The 14110-nt window shown below is 42.0% G+C and overlaps 1 protein-coding gene across 1 annotated transcript; it reads left to right on the top strand.

Annotated features, from left to right (window-relative positions):
• Window positions 1–250: 250 nt before the first annotated feature.
• On the top strand, window positions 251–13293 carry LOC309684984 (putative cysteine--tRNA ligase, mitochondrial; the record flags this gene model as incomplete). Its single annotated transcript, XM_082500816.1, has 6 exons — window positions 251–322; window positions 1041–1146; window positions 1795–1878; window positions 4674–4803; window positions 8756–8889; window positions 13226–13293. Coding segments are annotated over 6 exons (594 nt in total), but the record flags the coding sequence as incomplete, so codon positions are not given.
• Window positions 13294–14110: the final 817 nt, after the last annotated feature.

Here is a 14110-nt window from a genome sequence, read left to right as displayed (position 1 = left end):
TGGTTGCTTTCTCTTAAAAGTAGTATTTCATTTACGCTTCTGAATTGCCAAAATATTAATACATAACTATTAAGTTATTTATAACTTACATCTCCTCCCCGTGACTGTTAGATTAATAAGCCTTTCTGACTCTTTACCTTGGGGGCTTTGTAAGTTTTCCAATTAGCTATTAACTGTCTGATAAAAGATTGCAATATTTTATATTATTACTTTGATTTATGATTTCCTAATCTGCTTTTCTCTTTTTCAGATGAATATATCGCCAGTAGCTCTTGCTCGTATTTATGAAGAAGACTTTAAACAAGATATGGCTGCCTTAAAGGTACAGATACCCGACCTTCTAAATTTAAGAGTATTTTAAAGCAATTATTTTATTAAGGAATCTGATTTTAGCAGTTTGATATGAAAAAATAAATTGATTGCTTATGTGATGAAGTGTTGCTTGGAAACTGAATACTGATTCACTTTTTCATTCTTCTGGAAAGGTGCTGCACACCTTTTGAGTAAGGAAATGGGGGGAGAAACAAACCGTAGCTTTGGAAGGAACAAGTTAAATTTCTTTAGGAATGCAATTTTTTTACCCCATGCAATAGAGCCTTGGTTCACAGATAATACATCAAATATTCTTTCATTGACTTCAGGTGACTTTGCTTCTTGTGTAGAATACTTGTCAAAAGCACAGAGTAAGCAACTGGGAAAAATTAGTGGATTTTTTTTTTTGAGTGTGTATTATCTTAAATGCTGCTTATGACCTTTTTATGATTGTCATGGTTTGGGCCAGACTGGCCACTGAGACAAATGACAGATGCTCCCCCCCCACTTCTCTCTCGCCTGTGCTGTGCTACAGGGACTGTTCACAAGAGCCATCCCACCACTCATTGTCACAGGAGTTTTGACTTGCTCTGTCTCTTGCAACATTTTTTTTTTTGAAAGATAAAATTTAAGAGAATGTTATTTAAAGTTTGTTTCTTAGATTGAAGAGACTTGTCAGCAGTGTGTTTCATACAGGCTTATGAGATATTACTCTTTCTTTGTTTAAGGTCCTTCCTCCTACAGTATATATGAGAGTGACGGACAATATTCCTCAGATAATTTCCTTTATAAAAACAATAATTGCAAGTGGACAAGCTTATGCAACCTCGCAAGGTAAGATGTATAGCAAGGCAACTGCTTGTTCAGCTCATGTGCAGGAAATCAGCGCTCTTAGTAATCCTGTTTTGGGATCAGATGAGATACCCTGTGCCAGGCTTTCCTTCTGTTGATTAACAGACAGGGTGTGAGCAACTCGTTTGTGATTATATGAGTGGGCAGAACAAGTATTACTCAATTTCTGAGTTAAATGTAGCTCATTACCTAATATAATTGTTTACTGTCATGAACTGCTATCTAAGCTCCTGTGGGGAAGTCCTGGTCTGGCTTCTACAAGAGAGCTGGGGGAACCTCTTAGCTCTAAACAGGAGGTGCTGTAAGAGATGTGCCTGCAAAGCACAATGTGTGGATTTTTTTTTAACAGAGATGATGGTTGTAGAAGCATTCGAGTGCATTGTAACTCGACATAGCAGTCAGCTACATCTCAGAGGGATATGCGCAGAATGAACAGATGCAGTGAGGTTACTGAAAAGCTGGTCATATGGAAACACGTGCTACTAGTTTTGCAATATTTCTGAATTTATGAATTATAATTTCAAATGGGAGTCGAAGGCCATTTTGTTTTGCTTTCAGGGAAATGTTCCCTCTTTATCATGAACGTGTCCCACCTTTTCTATAAAACTAAACATTTTTTTTTTCTGTTAGGTAATGTTTATTTTGATGTTAAGTCTTGGGGAAAAAGATATGGAGTATTAACTACTATTTATCCTGATGCCCAAGATGAAGCAGGTATGTTCATGGCACCGACTTGTTCATATTAATGCATTGTCTGAGCTCTTGATGTCTCTATGCATAAACCTTAATTCAAAAGCCTGAAAAAGTTTTCCAGCCTGTTGTGTATAACCGCATTATTAATAAATTAATATAGTCTTAATTAATTTGGATGTCTTTTTTTTTTACTGGTACCCTAGAAAGATTAAGATTCTTAATTTTATTTAAATATTTGGGAGTGGTACATACAGACTTCATAGTGAGGTGGTGGTCTCATCTGTTGCGCTAGCCTGCAGTGAGATAGTCAAGTGTGAGTAAATGCAGGGAAACGTCACCTACCGTGATATTGTATGGGCAGTTGCACCCTTCTGATCTGTGCTGTCCAGATGAATTTGCTTCTTTCATTGCTTGCCACTGGACTACTGGTAAGCACCCTGTTTGTGTCAGGGTGAGTAATCTCTTGACAGGCTGTGCTAGAGCATGCCGATACCCTCAGCTGGGTGTTTTTTGCTGCGGTTGTCCAGCTGCTGAGCAGGATTGCTGAGCCGCTCTGTCGTTTCTGTAAATTTGGGTCAGATCAGGTCTCTGCATTGGAGAATTAGATGCAGGTGTCCTGCATCCTTTGCACGCTGAAGTTCAATATTTCTTCATTGAAAAAAATCTGTTTGCAATTACTGAAGATGCCTGGCAGGCTGATGCTCAGGTGAATTGCAGCCAGAAGGAAACTTCTCCCAGCTCCGCTCTGGAGTTGTTTCAACATTACAACTCGCAGAGGGAATGTGTTTTGTCGACAGTTATTTAGAGGCAGTTACTGACTGCAAAGGCAGCCAACAGCTTCCGTGGCTGCACTGGGAAGAGTGTTGCCAGCAGGTCAAGGGAGGTGATCCTTTTCTGCTCAGCACTGGCACGACATGCCTGGAGTGCTGGGTCCAGTGCTAGGCTCCCCAGTACAAGAGAGACGTGGGCATATTGGAGAGAGCCCAGCAAAAGGTCACAAATACGATGAAGGTACTGGAGCATCTTTCATATGAGGAAAGGCTGAGAGAGCTGGGACTGCTCAATCTGGAGAAGAGAAGGCTCAGGGCATCTTGCCCATGTGTACAAGTACCTGATGGGGGAAGTAGAGAATATGGAGCCGGGCTCTTCTCAGTGGTGCTTGTTGACAAGACAAGAGGCAATGGGCACAATCTGAAACACAGGAAATTCCATTTAAAGCTAAGAAAAACGTTTTTTACTCTGAGGATGGTTAACACAAGAACATGTTGCCCAGAGAGGCTGTGAAATCTTGCTCTTTGGAGATGTTGAAAACCCCACTGGTCACCATCCTGGGCAGCCTGCTGTAGCTGAGCCTGCTCTGAGCAAGGTTTGGACTAGATGATCTCGAGGTGCTTTCCAGCCTCAACTGTGACTAATTGCGTGTTTTACCTTATTTCCCCTCCTGTCACCTACAACTAAATTTATTGTTATTTCTAAAGACTTTGACTCTTTAGTTCATAACTGAGAAGATGAAGAATGTTTTGTGGTTGTGTTGTTTTCTTTTTTGTAGCAGTATACTCAAAAAAGGCAAGAGAAGGTTGCAGTCAGCTGATACCGGTCAGCCAGAGTTTGGCAAAGTAGTGAAAAAGCCAAGATGAAGATTCAGTAGATAAAACTAGGGTTATATTTCTGTCCCTTTATTTCTTATCAATTTTGAATGATGAAGCAGGTGTAATGGATTTTTGTAATGTGCTTCCCTTAATATTGCATGACATTCTAAATAAAAACTGACTCTGTATATCAATAAAGTACAAGCGGAATGTCTCAAGGAAAATGACCATATAATGGTTGTCCAAAAATAGCTGTGAATCATCATTAAAATGTGTTGATACCAGAGTGCTCCAGACCCAGTGATACACCGTGGTTTCATTAGTGATCTGAAATAAGTAGAGGAAAGAAGTAAATCTAGCATCAACTGCTGATAAAACAGATGAGCAGTGTTAAATAAGGGAACTTAAAACAGTGCGAGTTGCTTGCCAAGCTGGATCCCTTCAAGCCAAATAGGTATATCATTCCGCATCAGTCAGATGTGAGGTCATGTATTTGTCAGCAAAAAAACCCCACAGAGTCCAGAACCCCGTTCTGTAGCTCCTGCCAGGGAGAGGTGTGTATCTGCCCGTGGGTTAGGAGCCAGTAGAGACAAACCCTCCTCTCAGCTGTACTGCGGCAAAAAGGAGTGCATCCTTGGCTGTGTGGTGAACGAAACAACAAATCTAGCTTCTCTGTAGAGAAGCCATTGGTGAAAATGATGCTGGAAGGTTCTGCTGTCCAAGAATAGTTTTGTTTTTTCATCTCTGTGCTGCTCTTGGTTTTATAGAATCTGAACTAGAAACTATTTGTGTCTCAGAGGAAAAAAAAATTTTTTTTTTTTAGTTTTTTTTTATTATTATTTGTGGGTTTTGGTTTGGGTCATTTTTGTTACCTTTTCTATTGCAGGGCAATCTGTTTTTCCTGGGAAACTGGCTGATAAGTAACTAAATGAATGATGTAAAACCATAGAAGGCCAAAAGGACTAAAAGGATAGCATGTATTAAAGAATCTTGAATCCATCTTTTTAGCCTGCAGAAATCTAATTCAATGTTATTTTTTTCAAACACTTGATTGAGAAACTGGAAGCCCTGTATAAGGGGGAAGGGAGGAAAGTTGCAGGAAAAGAAGTTGAGCAAAAGAGATTAACATCTGAGTAGTTCACTAAATGCACATTTCCACTTGCTTTCATTTGCTCATTTTTTTTCCTTTGAGACGCATCCCATTAACAAATCATTTATTCTTGGCAGTTGATACTGATAAACGACATGGTAAAGATTTTGCTCTATGGAAGGCTGCCAAACCTCAAGAGCCATTTTGGACTTCTCCATGGGGAAAAGGAAGACCTGGATGGCACATTGAGTGTTCCACAATATCAAGGTCAGATTTCTTGGATTTTAAATCTAGTGCTGGTTTTTGTTTTCGGTTACAGTACAATGGTAGCAGCAGTACTGAAAGTGTTTTTTTCTGATCAGTAGAAAGAACCAGTTTTGATGTGAATACTTTGTGCAATTTTTGATGTTGTGTGCAGCCCAAATGAACTCTGCTCTACCTTAATGGCATAGCTGTCTTGCTGTGTTTAGGCACCTTCTCGTGAGACAGACGTGTTTAAAATATGACGGGCAGGATTGCACAGTTGATTACAGAACCATAGAATGGTTAGAGTTGGAAGGGACCTTAAAGATCATCTAGTTCCAACCCCCCTGCCATAGACAGGGATACCTTCCACTAGACCAGGTTGCTCAAAGCCCCATCCAACCTGTCCTTGAACACCTCCAGGGATGGGGCATCCACAGTTTCCCTGGGCAACTTGTTCCTGTGCCTCACCACCCTCAGAGTATAGAATTTCTTCCTAATACCTAATCTAAATCTACCCTCTTACAGTTTCAAACTGTTACCCCTTGTCCTAGCGCTATAATCCCTGAAAAGAGTCCCTCCCCGACTTTCCTGTAGGCCCCGTTTAAGTACTGGAAGGCTGCTATAAGGTTTCCCTGGAGCCTTCTCTTCTCCAGGCTGAACAACTCCAACTCTCTCAGTCTGTCTTCATTGGAAAGGTGCTTCATTCCTCTGGTCATCTTTGTGGCCCTCCTCTGGACTCACTCCAACAGTCTATGTCCTTCTTATGTTGGGGGCCCCAGAGCTGGACGCAGTACTCCAGGTGAGGTCTCACTAGAGCAGAGTAGAGAGGAAGAGTCATCTCCCTTGACCTGCTGGCCACGATTCTTTAAAGGCAGCCCAGGATGTGGTTGGCTTTCTGGGATTAGCAAGTCTTTTAACTTGAACTGAGTAACCAGAGTTTTAGTGAAAGTTATGGTACCTCTTTCATTTGCATCCCTTCCACTTCTTGCAGTCTCCATCGGATGTAGTCCAGCATGTAGTACTGTGTCAGGAGGACAGGGTGTGGGATTCCATCTTGACTCCAGCGAGTGTATGAGATCTTGCTCATCTTACCTTAACAGCAGTTGTGGATGTTCATGCTAATCATCTAAGCGTTATTCAACTTTCTTTAAAAGTCAGTCACAGTATTAAATATTCTGATTTCTCTGTGGCAGTATATTCTGTGGGCACGATGGGAATTGTGTGTAGCAGCGTTTTGCTTGTCGTTGGTTTAAATTAACTTGCTCTTAATTTGGAGGGTTTTTTTCTCCACAGGTTGGTAGTACTTACACTGCACTGTGTTAACTTATGGCCTATTCATTTGTATTTTAAAAAAAGAGACTAAATCTCTCCTGGAAGATTGATAGCGGTACTTAGTTTTGCTTTAGTCTTAGTTCTTTTTTTTTTTTTTTTTTTTTTTTTTTGAAGCTAATAACAAACTATTTAGATCTGGCCCTGTTTAACTTAAGTTTTCAACCCAAGCTGAAATTAGATGGAACAGGTGCTTTAGATTTCTTTCATATGCTTTGCTGCTGCACTTGGGGTTGTTAGTCATTACTACCTGGTTGTTTATAAGGGTGATTTTCTGTCTGTAAATAGTTTCAGCACTGTGAAACAGTTCTTAAAGCAACTGAAGTGCACAAAAATATGCTATATTTGGAGTGCAACCTGTGACAGAAGTGCATAGGTAGGACATGCCAGTTATAAAATGGCCTATCTGCTGATGCAGTGCTACCTATAGTCTGCATTTCTTTCTGTAAAGACTTATTTTACTGTGGTTGGATGAGGCTCCTGCCATGTAAATAAGAGTTGACCGATGGAGAGCATAAGTGTGGTAACCTTGGGACTGTGAAAAATGGAGACCTTATTTTGGTAAGGTACCGAAGACATTTTGCTGTCCCAGTCAGCTGTCCAAGGCCCATTTTAAGCAGTACCTACTTACCCGTCTGTTTTGCCAAAGATCTTAAAGCACTTTAAGTAATCTAGGTGAACTAATTTTGAAAAGTCTTTGAAGTGTGCCTCTGGGGAAGGTGAGTGGGAAGGGCACTGGTCTCTGGTGCAGCCCTGGAGGAGGGATTCACCTGCTGTGACTGAGGTCTGATCTCACGGAATCACGGAGTTTTCAGAGTTGGAAGGGACCTCTAGAGATCATCTAGTCCAACTCCCCTGCCAAAGCAGGATTGCCTAGAGCACATTACTCAGGCGGGTCTTGAAAATCTCCAGAGGAGGGGACTCCACAACCTCCCTGGGCAGCCTGTGCCAGTGCTCTGTCACCCTCACCGTAAAGAAGTGTTTCCGTGTATTTGAACGGAACTTCCTATGTTCTAACTTGTGCCCATTGCCCCTCGTCCTGTTACCATTGAAAAGAGCCTGACTCCATCCTCCTTCAACCCACCCTTTAGATCCTTTATGCCATAATAAGGTCTCCCCTCAGCCTTCTCTTCTCCAGGCTAAAGAGTCCCAGCTCTCTCAGCCTTTCCTCATAAGGGAGGTGCTCCAATCCCTTAATCATCTTAGTTGCCCTTCACTGGACTCGCTCCGGCAGTTCCCTGTGCCTCTTGAACTGGGGAGCCCGGAACTGGACACAGTATTCCAGTTGTGGCCTCACCAGTGCAGAGTAGAGGGGGAGAATGACCTCCTTTGATCTCCTCCCTGGAGTTTTCCTTGTGGTGAGATGGGCTGCTCCTCCCACCCCTTTAACGTTTTGCAGATCCATCTCTCCCCTCTCCCCAGCTCTTAATGGTTTTGTTGGAGGAAATGGCGAGTGGCTGGTGCTCCTCTGTAGACGGTACAAGGGAAGGCATGAGCCAGGGCGGCTCCTGTGAAGGTCTGTGCTTAAGCTGGGTTTGGAGCAGAGAGGAGGAACCGGAGGGGCACGAGCCTGGGAAATGGCAACAGCCCGTCTTTCTTCCCTCCTGTCTTCTCCTTGTTTTCTTTTCTTCCTGTGCCCTAACTGCTTCTGCAGAGCCATCATGAGCCAGGTCATTAACAGGGTGTTTTGTCCCAAAAAGGGACAAAATTGTTAATATCTAGTCAGCTACCAGGAGCAACTTGTTAACGTGACATATGGAAAGACTGTGTGTGTCTGTGTGTACACACACATGCACGCCTGTGTGGGGCTTGCCTTTTATTTTCTGCTGTGTAGACTTTGCGTCTTCACCAGCTTAGGTGTCCCTGGTTTCTGGACAGTTAGCGTTGATTTACCTCCCTGTGAGTAGATAAATGCTGTCTTTGTTTAACAGATGGGCAAAACGAAGTTATTCGCTTGCCCGGTGTGACCTGGCAGGGACTTGCTGGAGCAGTGGAAAGAGTGGAGCAGCCTTGACTCCTGGGGTTTCACCAGAAAGCACCTGGGTCTGTTCTGTTGCCACATGAATACCTTGCTGCCAGGCATTGGTGTTTGCCGAGACCCTATGGGTGACCTGCACCGATACAGCAGTGATGTTGGGATGAGAGGAATGGCCTCGGGAGATCAGAGGCACCGGACACTTTCTTTTGACATTATAACGACGTAGAGCTAAAAGTTTTCTATCATGACTGGGTATGGTGTTGCCTGAATTCTTACAGAAAAGGTACAAGATAAAGAATAGTAATACCAAATTTACAGAAATGCTCATCATTTTGAAGTCGTTGGGTTTGCAGATGAAGGCAGCTGTCTGATACTGAAACTGTAGCAGTACAAGGAAAGGAGATGTCCTGCTTGCCATTCTTTAATCTACATTAGAAAAATAGTTGTTCCTACTAAGGAGAATTAATTGCGGGCAGATATGGGTCCGGTCCATGCAAGTTCTGCTGCAGTTTTGGTGTCCAATATCTGTGCAAAGTCTTGTTTTAAAATTGCAGTTGTTAAATTGTGCACTTAAATTTATGTTTTTTCATCTTATTCTTTTCTGCATTTCTTTTACAAAAAGCTTTTGTAGTGTTCTACTTACCGATCAGGAAAATATTGTTACAGTGCAGTGTTTGGAAAGCAGCTGGACATCCATACCGGTGGAATAGATCTTGCATTTCCTCATCATGAAAATGAAATTGCACAGTGCGAGGTGTATCATCAGTGTGAGCAATGGGGGAATTACTTTTTGCATTCTGGTAAGTAAAATGTTAATCATCTTAAGAGGCCTGTAGGATTTTTTTATTATTATTTTTATTTTTTTAGGTTTGGCATTTGTATGGTATGTGAGGGAAGCCTTCCAGGCAGATGGTCCACTACAATGACTGAGTTCTTGTACTCACTAAGTGAAGAAACATAAATAGGAGTGAAGCTTGAACATGTCAAATGAATGCCTTTATTAGTGAAGCAATTACAGTGAAATACTCCTAAATTTCATCTGGGAAAATCTCCAAATAATAACAGTATGTGCATTGCTCATGTACAGTGTTTACTCCTAATTAAAAATGTGGAAAGAAGAGTTCTTCCTGTAGAATCTCTTTCCCTTTCCCTTGAGTTTCCTCGAAATTTGAAGGTGCTCTTTGTGATAGGCTTTCTTTTTAATTGTATTTTGGCCGTAACAGTCCTCCAGGATGAGGGTGAAAATAGTTGATCTTTTCCATATGTGTTTTTGTAGTCCTTCTAAAACCAGAAATTCCTGCTGTCTTGGAAACAGGACCCCCAGTATCTGAAGGCAAGGCGTGGAGGTGGCAGGCGGGCAGGTAGATGGTTGTAATGTTCTAAAAGCATTGAGAATAGAACAAACCACTCTTGTTCTCCAACATCTCTCAGCACCAGTTGCTTGTGGGCTTAAAAATAAGTCTTCAGCAGCATGCAGAATAATATAGCCTTTTATTTTATATTAAAAGCCTATATTTTATAGGCTTTTAATTGTGGTAAGAAAAGACATCTGTACTACTGGAAAATAAGAATGGAGAGAATGCTAAGATACATGAACAGATGAACCAACAAAACTCACAAAGTTGTGATCCTGCAGAGAAATGTCTGAGTTGGGATGTTTCTTGTGGTTTGAAACGTGGGGGAAGCCTTGCAGGCAGACATTCTGCTGCAGCAACCAAGCACTGGATGTTCCATGTGCGCAATTCACATACCTGTAACTATTTAAATTTTCCTGGGAAGCCTTTTTTTATCCACCAGTAGCATTAGGCCTAATGATGGGTATGAGAAACAAGATTCATGCTAAAGACCAAGCGAGTCAGATGCTTTGGTCAGGCATCATCAGTGAGGTTGCTGGTGGGTAGAGACAAGGTCTGTGACATCTGTGGGCTACATAAAGACCAAGTCACTCACCCCTTGGGTCTGTAGAAAAGTGGAGACACTGAGTCCTGTCACTATAATCCTTAACCCTCTCCAGTGCTCGGACCAACTTAGCTGTCTCTCTGCTTTCCCGTGGAGTGTGAGTAACTTGGTATTGGTGTAGCCCGTAGACGTCGCAAACCTTCTTTCTTTCCCCAGGAGTGACCTCGCTGGCTATGCCTCACTAAACTGTACCAAAGCATCTTTTTACTCGCTTGGTCTTCACCTTACGATACTGCCTGGCATTATGTATTCTTTTTGCCTTTGCACGATAGTGCTTCAGTGACATTTGTGCCATACAGTGCTTTGAACTACATCATTGTCTGATGGTCTTAGTGCTGTTGCCGTTGATGGAAATCTTGAAATCTGTTCTTCCAGTTGCAGTCGTGGTGGTTCTGGATGGTCTCCAAAGAGCTGAAGTCAATAAAAAGTCAAGTTCAAATCTGTAGTCTCTCTTCTTGCTGAACGGTACTTTGTGCAAGATGTCTTGGTGAACTCTGAGCTGCTTCCATGACTAAGAGATGCAGAGTTAAGCCTGTGCTACGCTCTGGGCATTACTTGGGCTTTCTTTTTTATATATATTTGTACTGTATGGAATGAATATTGAATTATAGTTTCAGTTCCCAGTGTAGAGCCTGTAATAAACCAATAGCAATTGTCCAGAGGCTGATGCATCCTCCAGGGTGTGCTTTGCTCTTGAAGTGTTGGGGAATTCTCTGTGCTCCCACTAAGATCCACTGAGTACTGCCAGGTGCAGCCTTCTGTTGAAAACCAGTGAATCTGACTTTTCAAGCTTGGAACTGAAACTATAGGGGAAATATTCTTTGAAACTAACTAAATAAAGAGGAGTCAATTTTTCTTAAAAAAAAAAATAAAAAAAAAAGGATTAAAAACAAAAAAAGAACTTAATTCCAAGGGCAATTTGTACACTGAGGTTCTCTAGGAGCTGACAGATCACATTCATTAAGTCAAAAAATTTTGCTGGAGGACGACAGTGTGAATTATTTAGGGCAAATGAATCAGCTTCAGAAACAATTTATTCTGGTAGCAGACTTCAGAATTTTAGCAGGCTCAGAATTGGAGGAGCAATCCCCATTAGAGGAAGAAAATCCCCGCACTGGGGATAAATCTTTTTATAAGGACTTTATTTTTAGACTGCTTGTAGTCTGGGAAGAGCGCCAAGCCAAAGTTATGAAAATCCTTGTATTTTGTGATTCTTTAATGAAATCATTCTAAGCACTGAAACTCTTGAAGAGGAGTATTATTTCAAATTCAGATGTTACCTGTACCTTATTAGGAAAACACAATCAAACTATTTTAAGCTTGGCTGCCTAAAGTTTAAGTCAGTCAATACTTAGGCACCTTTGCAAAAGAGAAGATAATAATCACACCCAGGCTCTTCCCTGTCTCCCAGGAGAAGTTTGTCTGTGGGTTTTACTTGGGTTGCAAGAGCTGCAGGTGTCCAGTGCCGCTGACAGCCTGAACGTTCTTATTAAGGGCCCTGAATTTAACCACGCAATGGTGAAAGTGGCCTCGCCTGCTAGCAGTCAGGACAAATATGGTGCAAATGAGATTTTGGTTTGATCATAGATTTCAACTGTAGCTGGTTCTGTATCCACAGATCTCTTGATGCTTTCCTACTCCGCGTAGAGTGTTGTGCAAGCTTAAATTTCCAGGTGGTCGGAATAGGACCAGAGGTAGCCTTCTTATGGAGAATCCCCGCTGCTTTGAATCATTGTCAGAAATAGTTAAGAAGTGAAAACAGATGCTTTTTACGTCCGTTTACCAGGCCTGAGCGTGTTGCTTTTGTATCTAGATGAACATAATGGGGATTTTATGGGCTTGGGGAAGTGAGGGAGTTCCAGGCAAGGCTGCAAAATCAGCGCTGTGCAGAGTAGCACAAAACTCAGAGAGCTGCTTGGGCTGCTGAGCAAGAAATGCCACCTCTGCCAACACCTGTAAAAGCTAGAAGCATGATCATATGTTGTCCTTGCGGAGTACTCTGCGGTGTTGATCATGTTGGACTGCCAAATCTGAAAGAATGCAGAGCGCTGATGTAGTATTCCAGAGTAAGAAAAGTTCATGCTTAAACATCTGCCACCAAGTAAGATTAAGTGCTGGATTCTGCAGGTCATGAAGTGCCTGAAAATTGCTTGTTAGTTGTGGGTGCTCGGTAACTTACAGGATTACTCCTTTATTAGGGGAAGCCAATTAAGGCTTTTAACAAAATTTCTGAAGTGATGCTGAGTAGTCTGCTGTTGGCTACATGTTTGGCACGTCTCTGGTGCTGTGAATAACTCATGTTTTCCATCAGCGGTGATGCTGTGGCTAGCACAGACAAGGCCCAGGACCGTATAGCCTGAGGTTGCCCATCTCCTGTCTTCTTTGACAGAACTTTCAGTCCTGATGCTGAGCTCTGCGTATTCTCCTAAAGGCAATGGAGATGGTTACTGCTTTTTTTCCTGTACCACAGCCCTGCAAACCAATGGTCCATGCGGTTGTTGAAAGCTCTGGCAGTGCTCAGAGATAGCATTTTAAAATAAGCTAGTTTAAATTAGGCATCATAGCTACATCCCTCCCTCCCCCTTCTTTTTCTCAGTCTCCCAAAGTCTGTAGAAATAGGGAATGTGCAGAAAATGAATTGTACATGTAATGTGTTTTGGACTGGCACAATAAACCATTGGATTAAAAAAAAACAGTGTAGCAGCCACCAGCAAGTCATAAGTACAGAAAATTGCTTGAGTTTCAAGAATATTTTAATGCGAAGTCACTGGAAGATCTTTAAAGGTCTTAAAATATTTCTGAAAAGTCAAGAGTAACAGGTAAAGTACTTTTCTGTGAAGATTTAAAAGTATTTGCTTGTTTGCTTGTTTTTATCAGTTTATTATCAGTTCCGAGCAGGGAGACTTTTTGTTCCTTATTAATGTCTCTGCTTATGGTGGTGTTTTCTTTTCCTGTGTTTTAAAATTCGCCCAGCCAAAGTTGAGGATGGAGAGGTGTGCAGGACTGTAGGCAAAGCTATTGAAAAATATGTTACAAGTTGCATTGAAATGGTTGGCACATATCCATCACAGCATATGCTGCCTCCAGCGTTTCCAGTGTCTCAGTGCAGTCTTTCTCTTTCACTCCTCATTCAGAAGCAAGCTCATTTATCCTGATTTTTTTTTTTTTTTGTTCTAGGGCATTTGCATGTTAAAGGAAGTCAAGAAAAAATGTCCAAGTCATTAAAAAACTACGTAACAATTAAGGTAATCTATTTCTGTTGATTGACGTAATGTATGTTGGTAATATATAAATATTAATCACAACCCTCTTTTTGAGAAGACTCTGGAGTGTGTACTTACACTGCAGTGAAAGACCTGACTCGGAGTGTTTCTGTAGTGCTGGTGTACCTGTTATTGTGGATCTGGGTGTAGGAGGGTGTAGGAACCCCGCTCCGACTCAGGGTTTCCTTATTACATGGATCTCACTGAGCTGAGAGCATTTGTAGGAGCAGCATTTGTGCCCCATACCAGACTTCTGCATTACAGGTTTATGGTTGGACTTGACGATCTCAAGGGTCTTTTCCAACCTAAATGATTCTGTTCTATAGGGGTGGGTTCTCATCTGTCTGCTCTTAATAGAGCTTTTGGGACTTAGAAAAGAGCAGACGTTTTCCCTCGTTCTCCTTTAGGTGAAATTGGACACAGTGTCAGCGTTGTGTCAGGAATCTGTTGGGTGTCCTGCAACTGCACTATGCCAGTGGTCTCTTGTACTCTCCTTTATTTTTATACAGTCACCTTGCTGATGCACAGAGAGCTTTATCTTTTGGTACCCACAAGCCACGTGAATATGTCCTGGTTTACTGTGTCCCAAAGTTTTTGGCGTAGCCCAGAGCAGGGTTTCCCTGCCAGGCGTGTGCCGTAGAGCTGTGCTTGGCGCTGGGGTGGCTCCTGTGATGGCTGACACCTATCGCTAGAAGTGGGTAATTTCCTTCCTTTAGACAAAGCTTGAGAGGCCGTTTCAGCACATATGTTCCCCTTTGCACTCTTGGAAGACTTAATTGAAATCCCTTTAAAAAAGAGT

This window comes from Vanellus vanellus, assembly GCF_965231255.1.
Source record: "Vanellus vanellus genome assembly, contig: HAP1_SCAFFOLD_2024, whole genome shotgun sequence".
In the NCBI taxonomy this organism is placed as follows: Eukaryota; Metazoa; Chordata; class Aves; order Charadriiformes; family Charadriidae; genus Vanellus; species Vanellus vanellus.
Note: the sequence above shows the minus strand (reverse complement) of the source record. Positions and strands in the feature narration are given on the sequence as shown.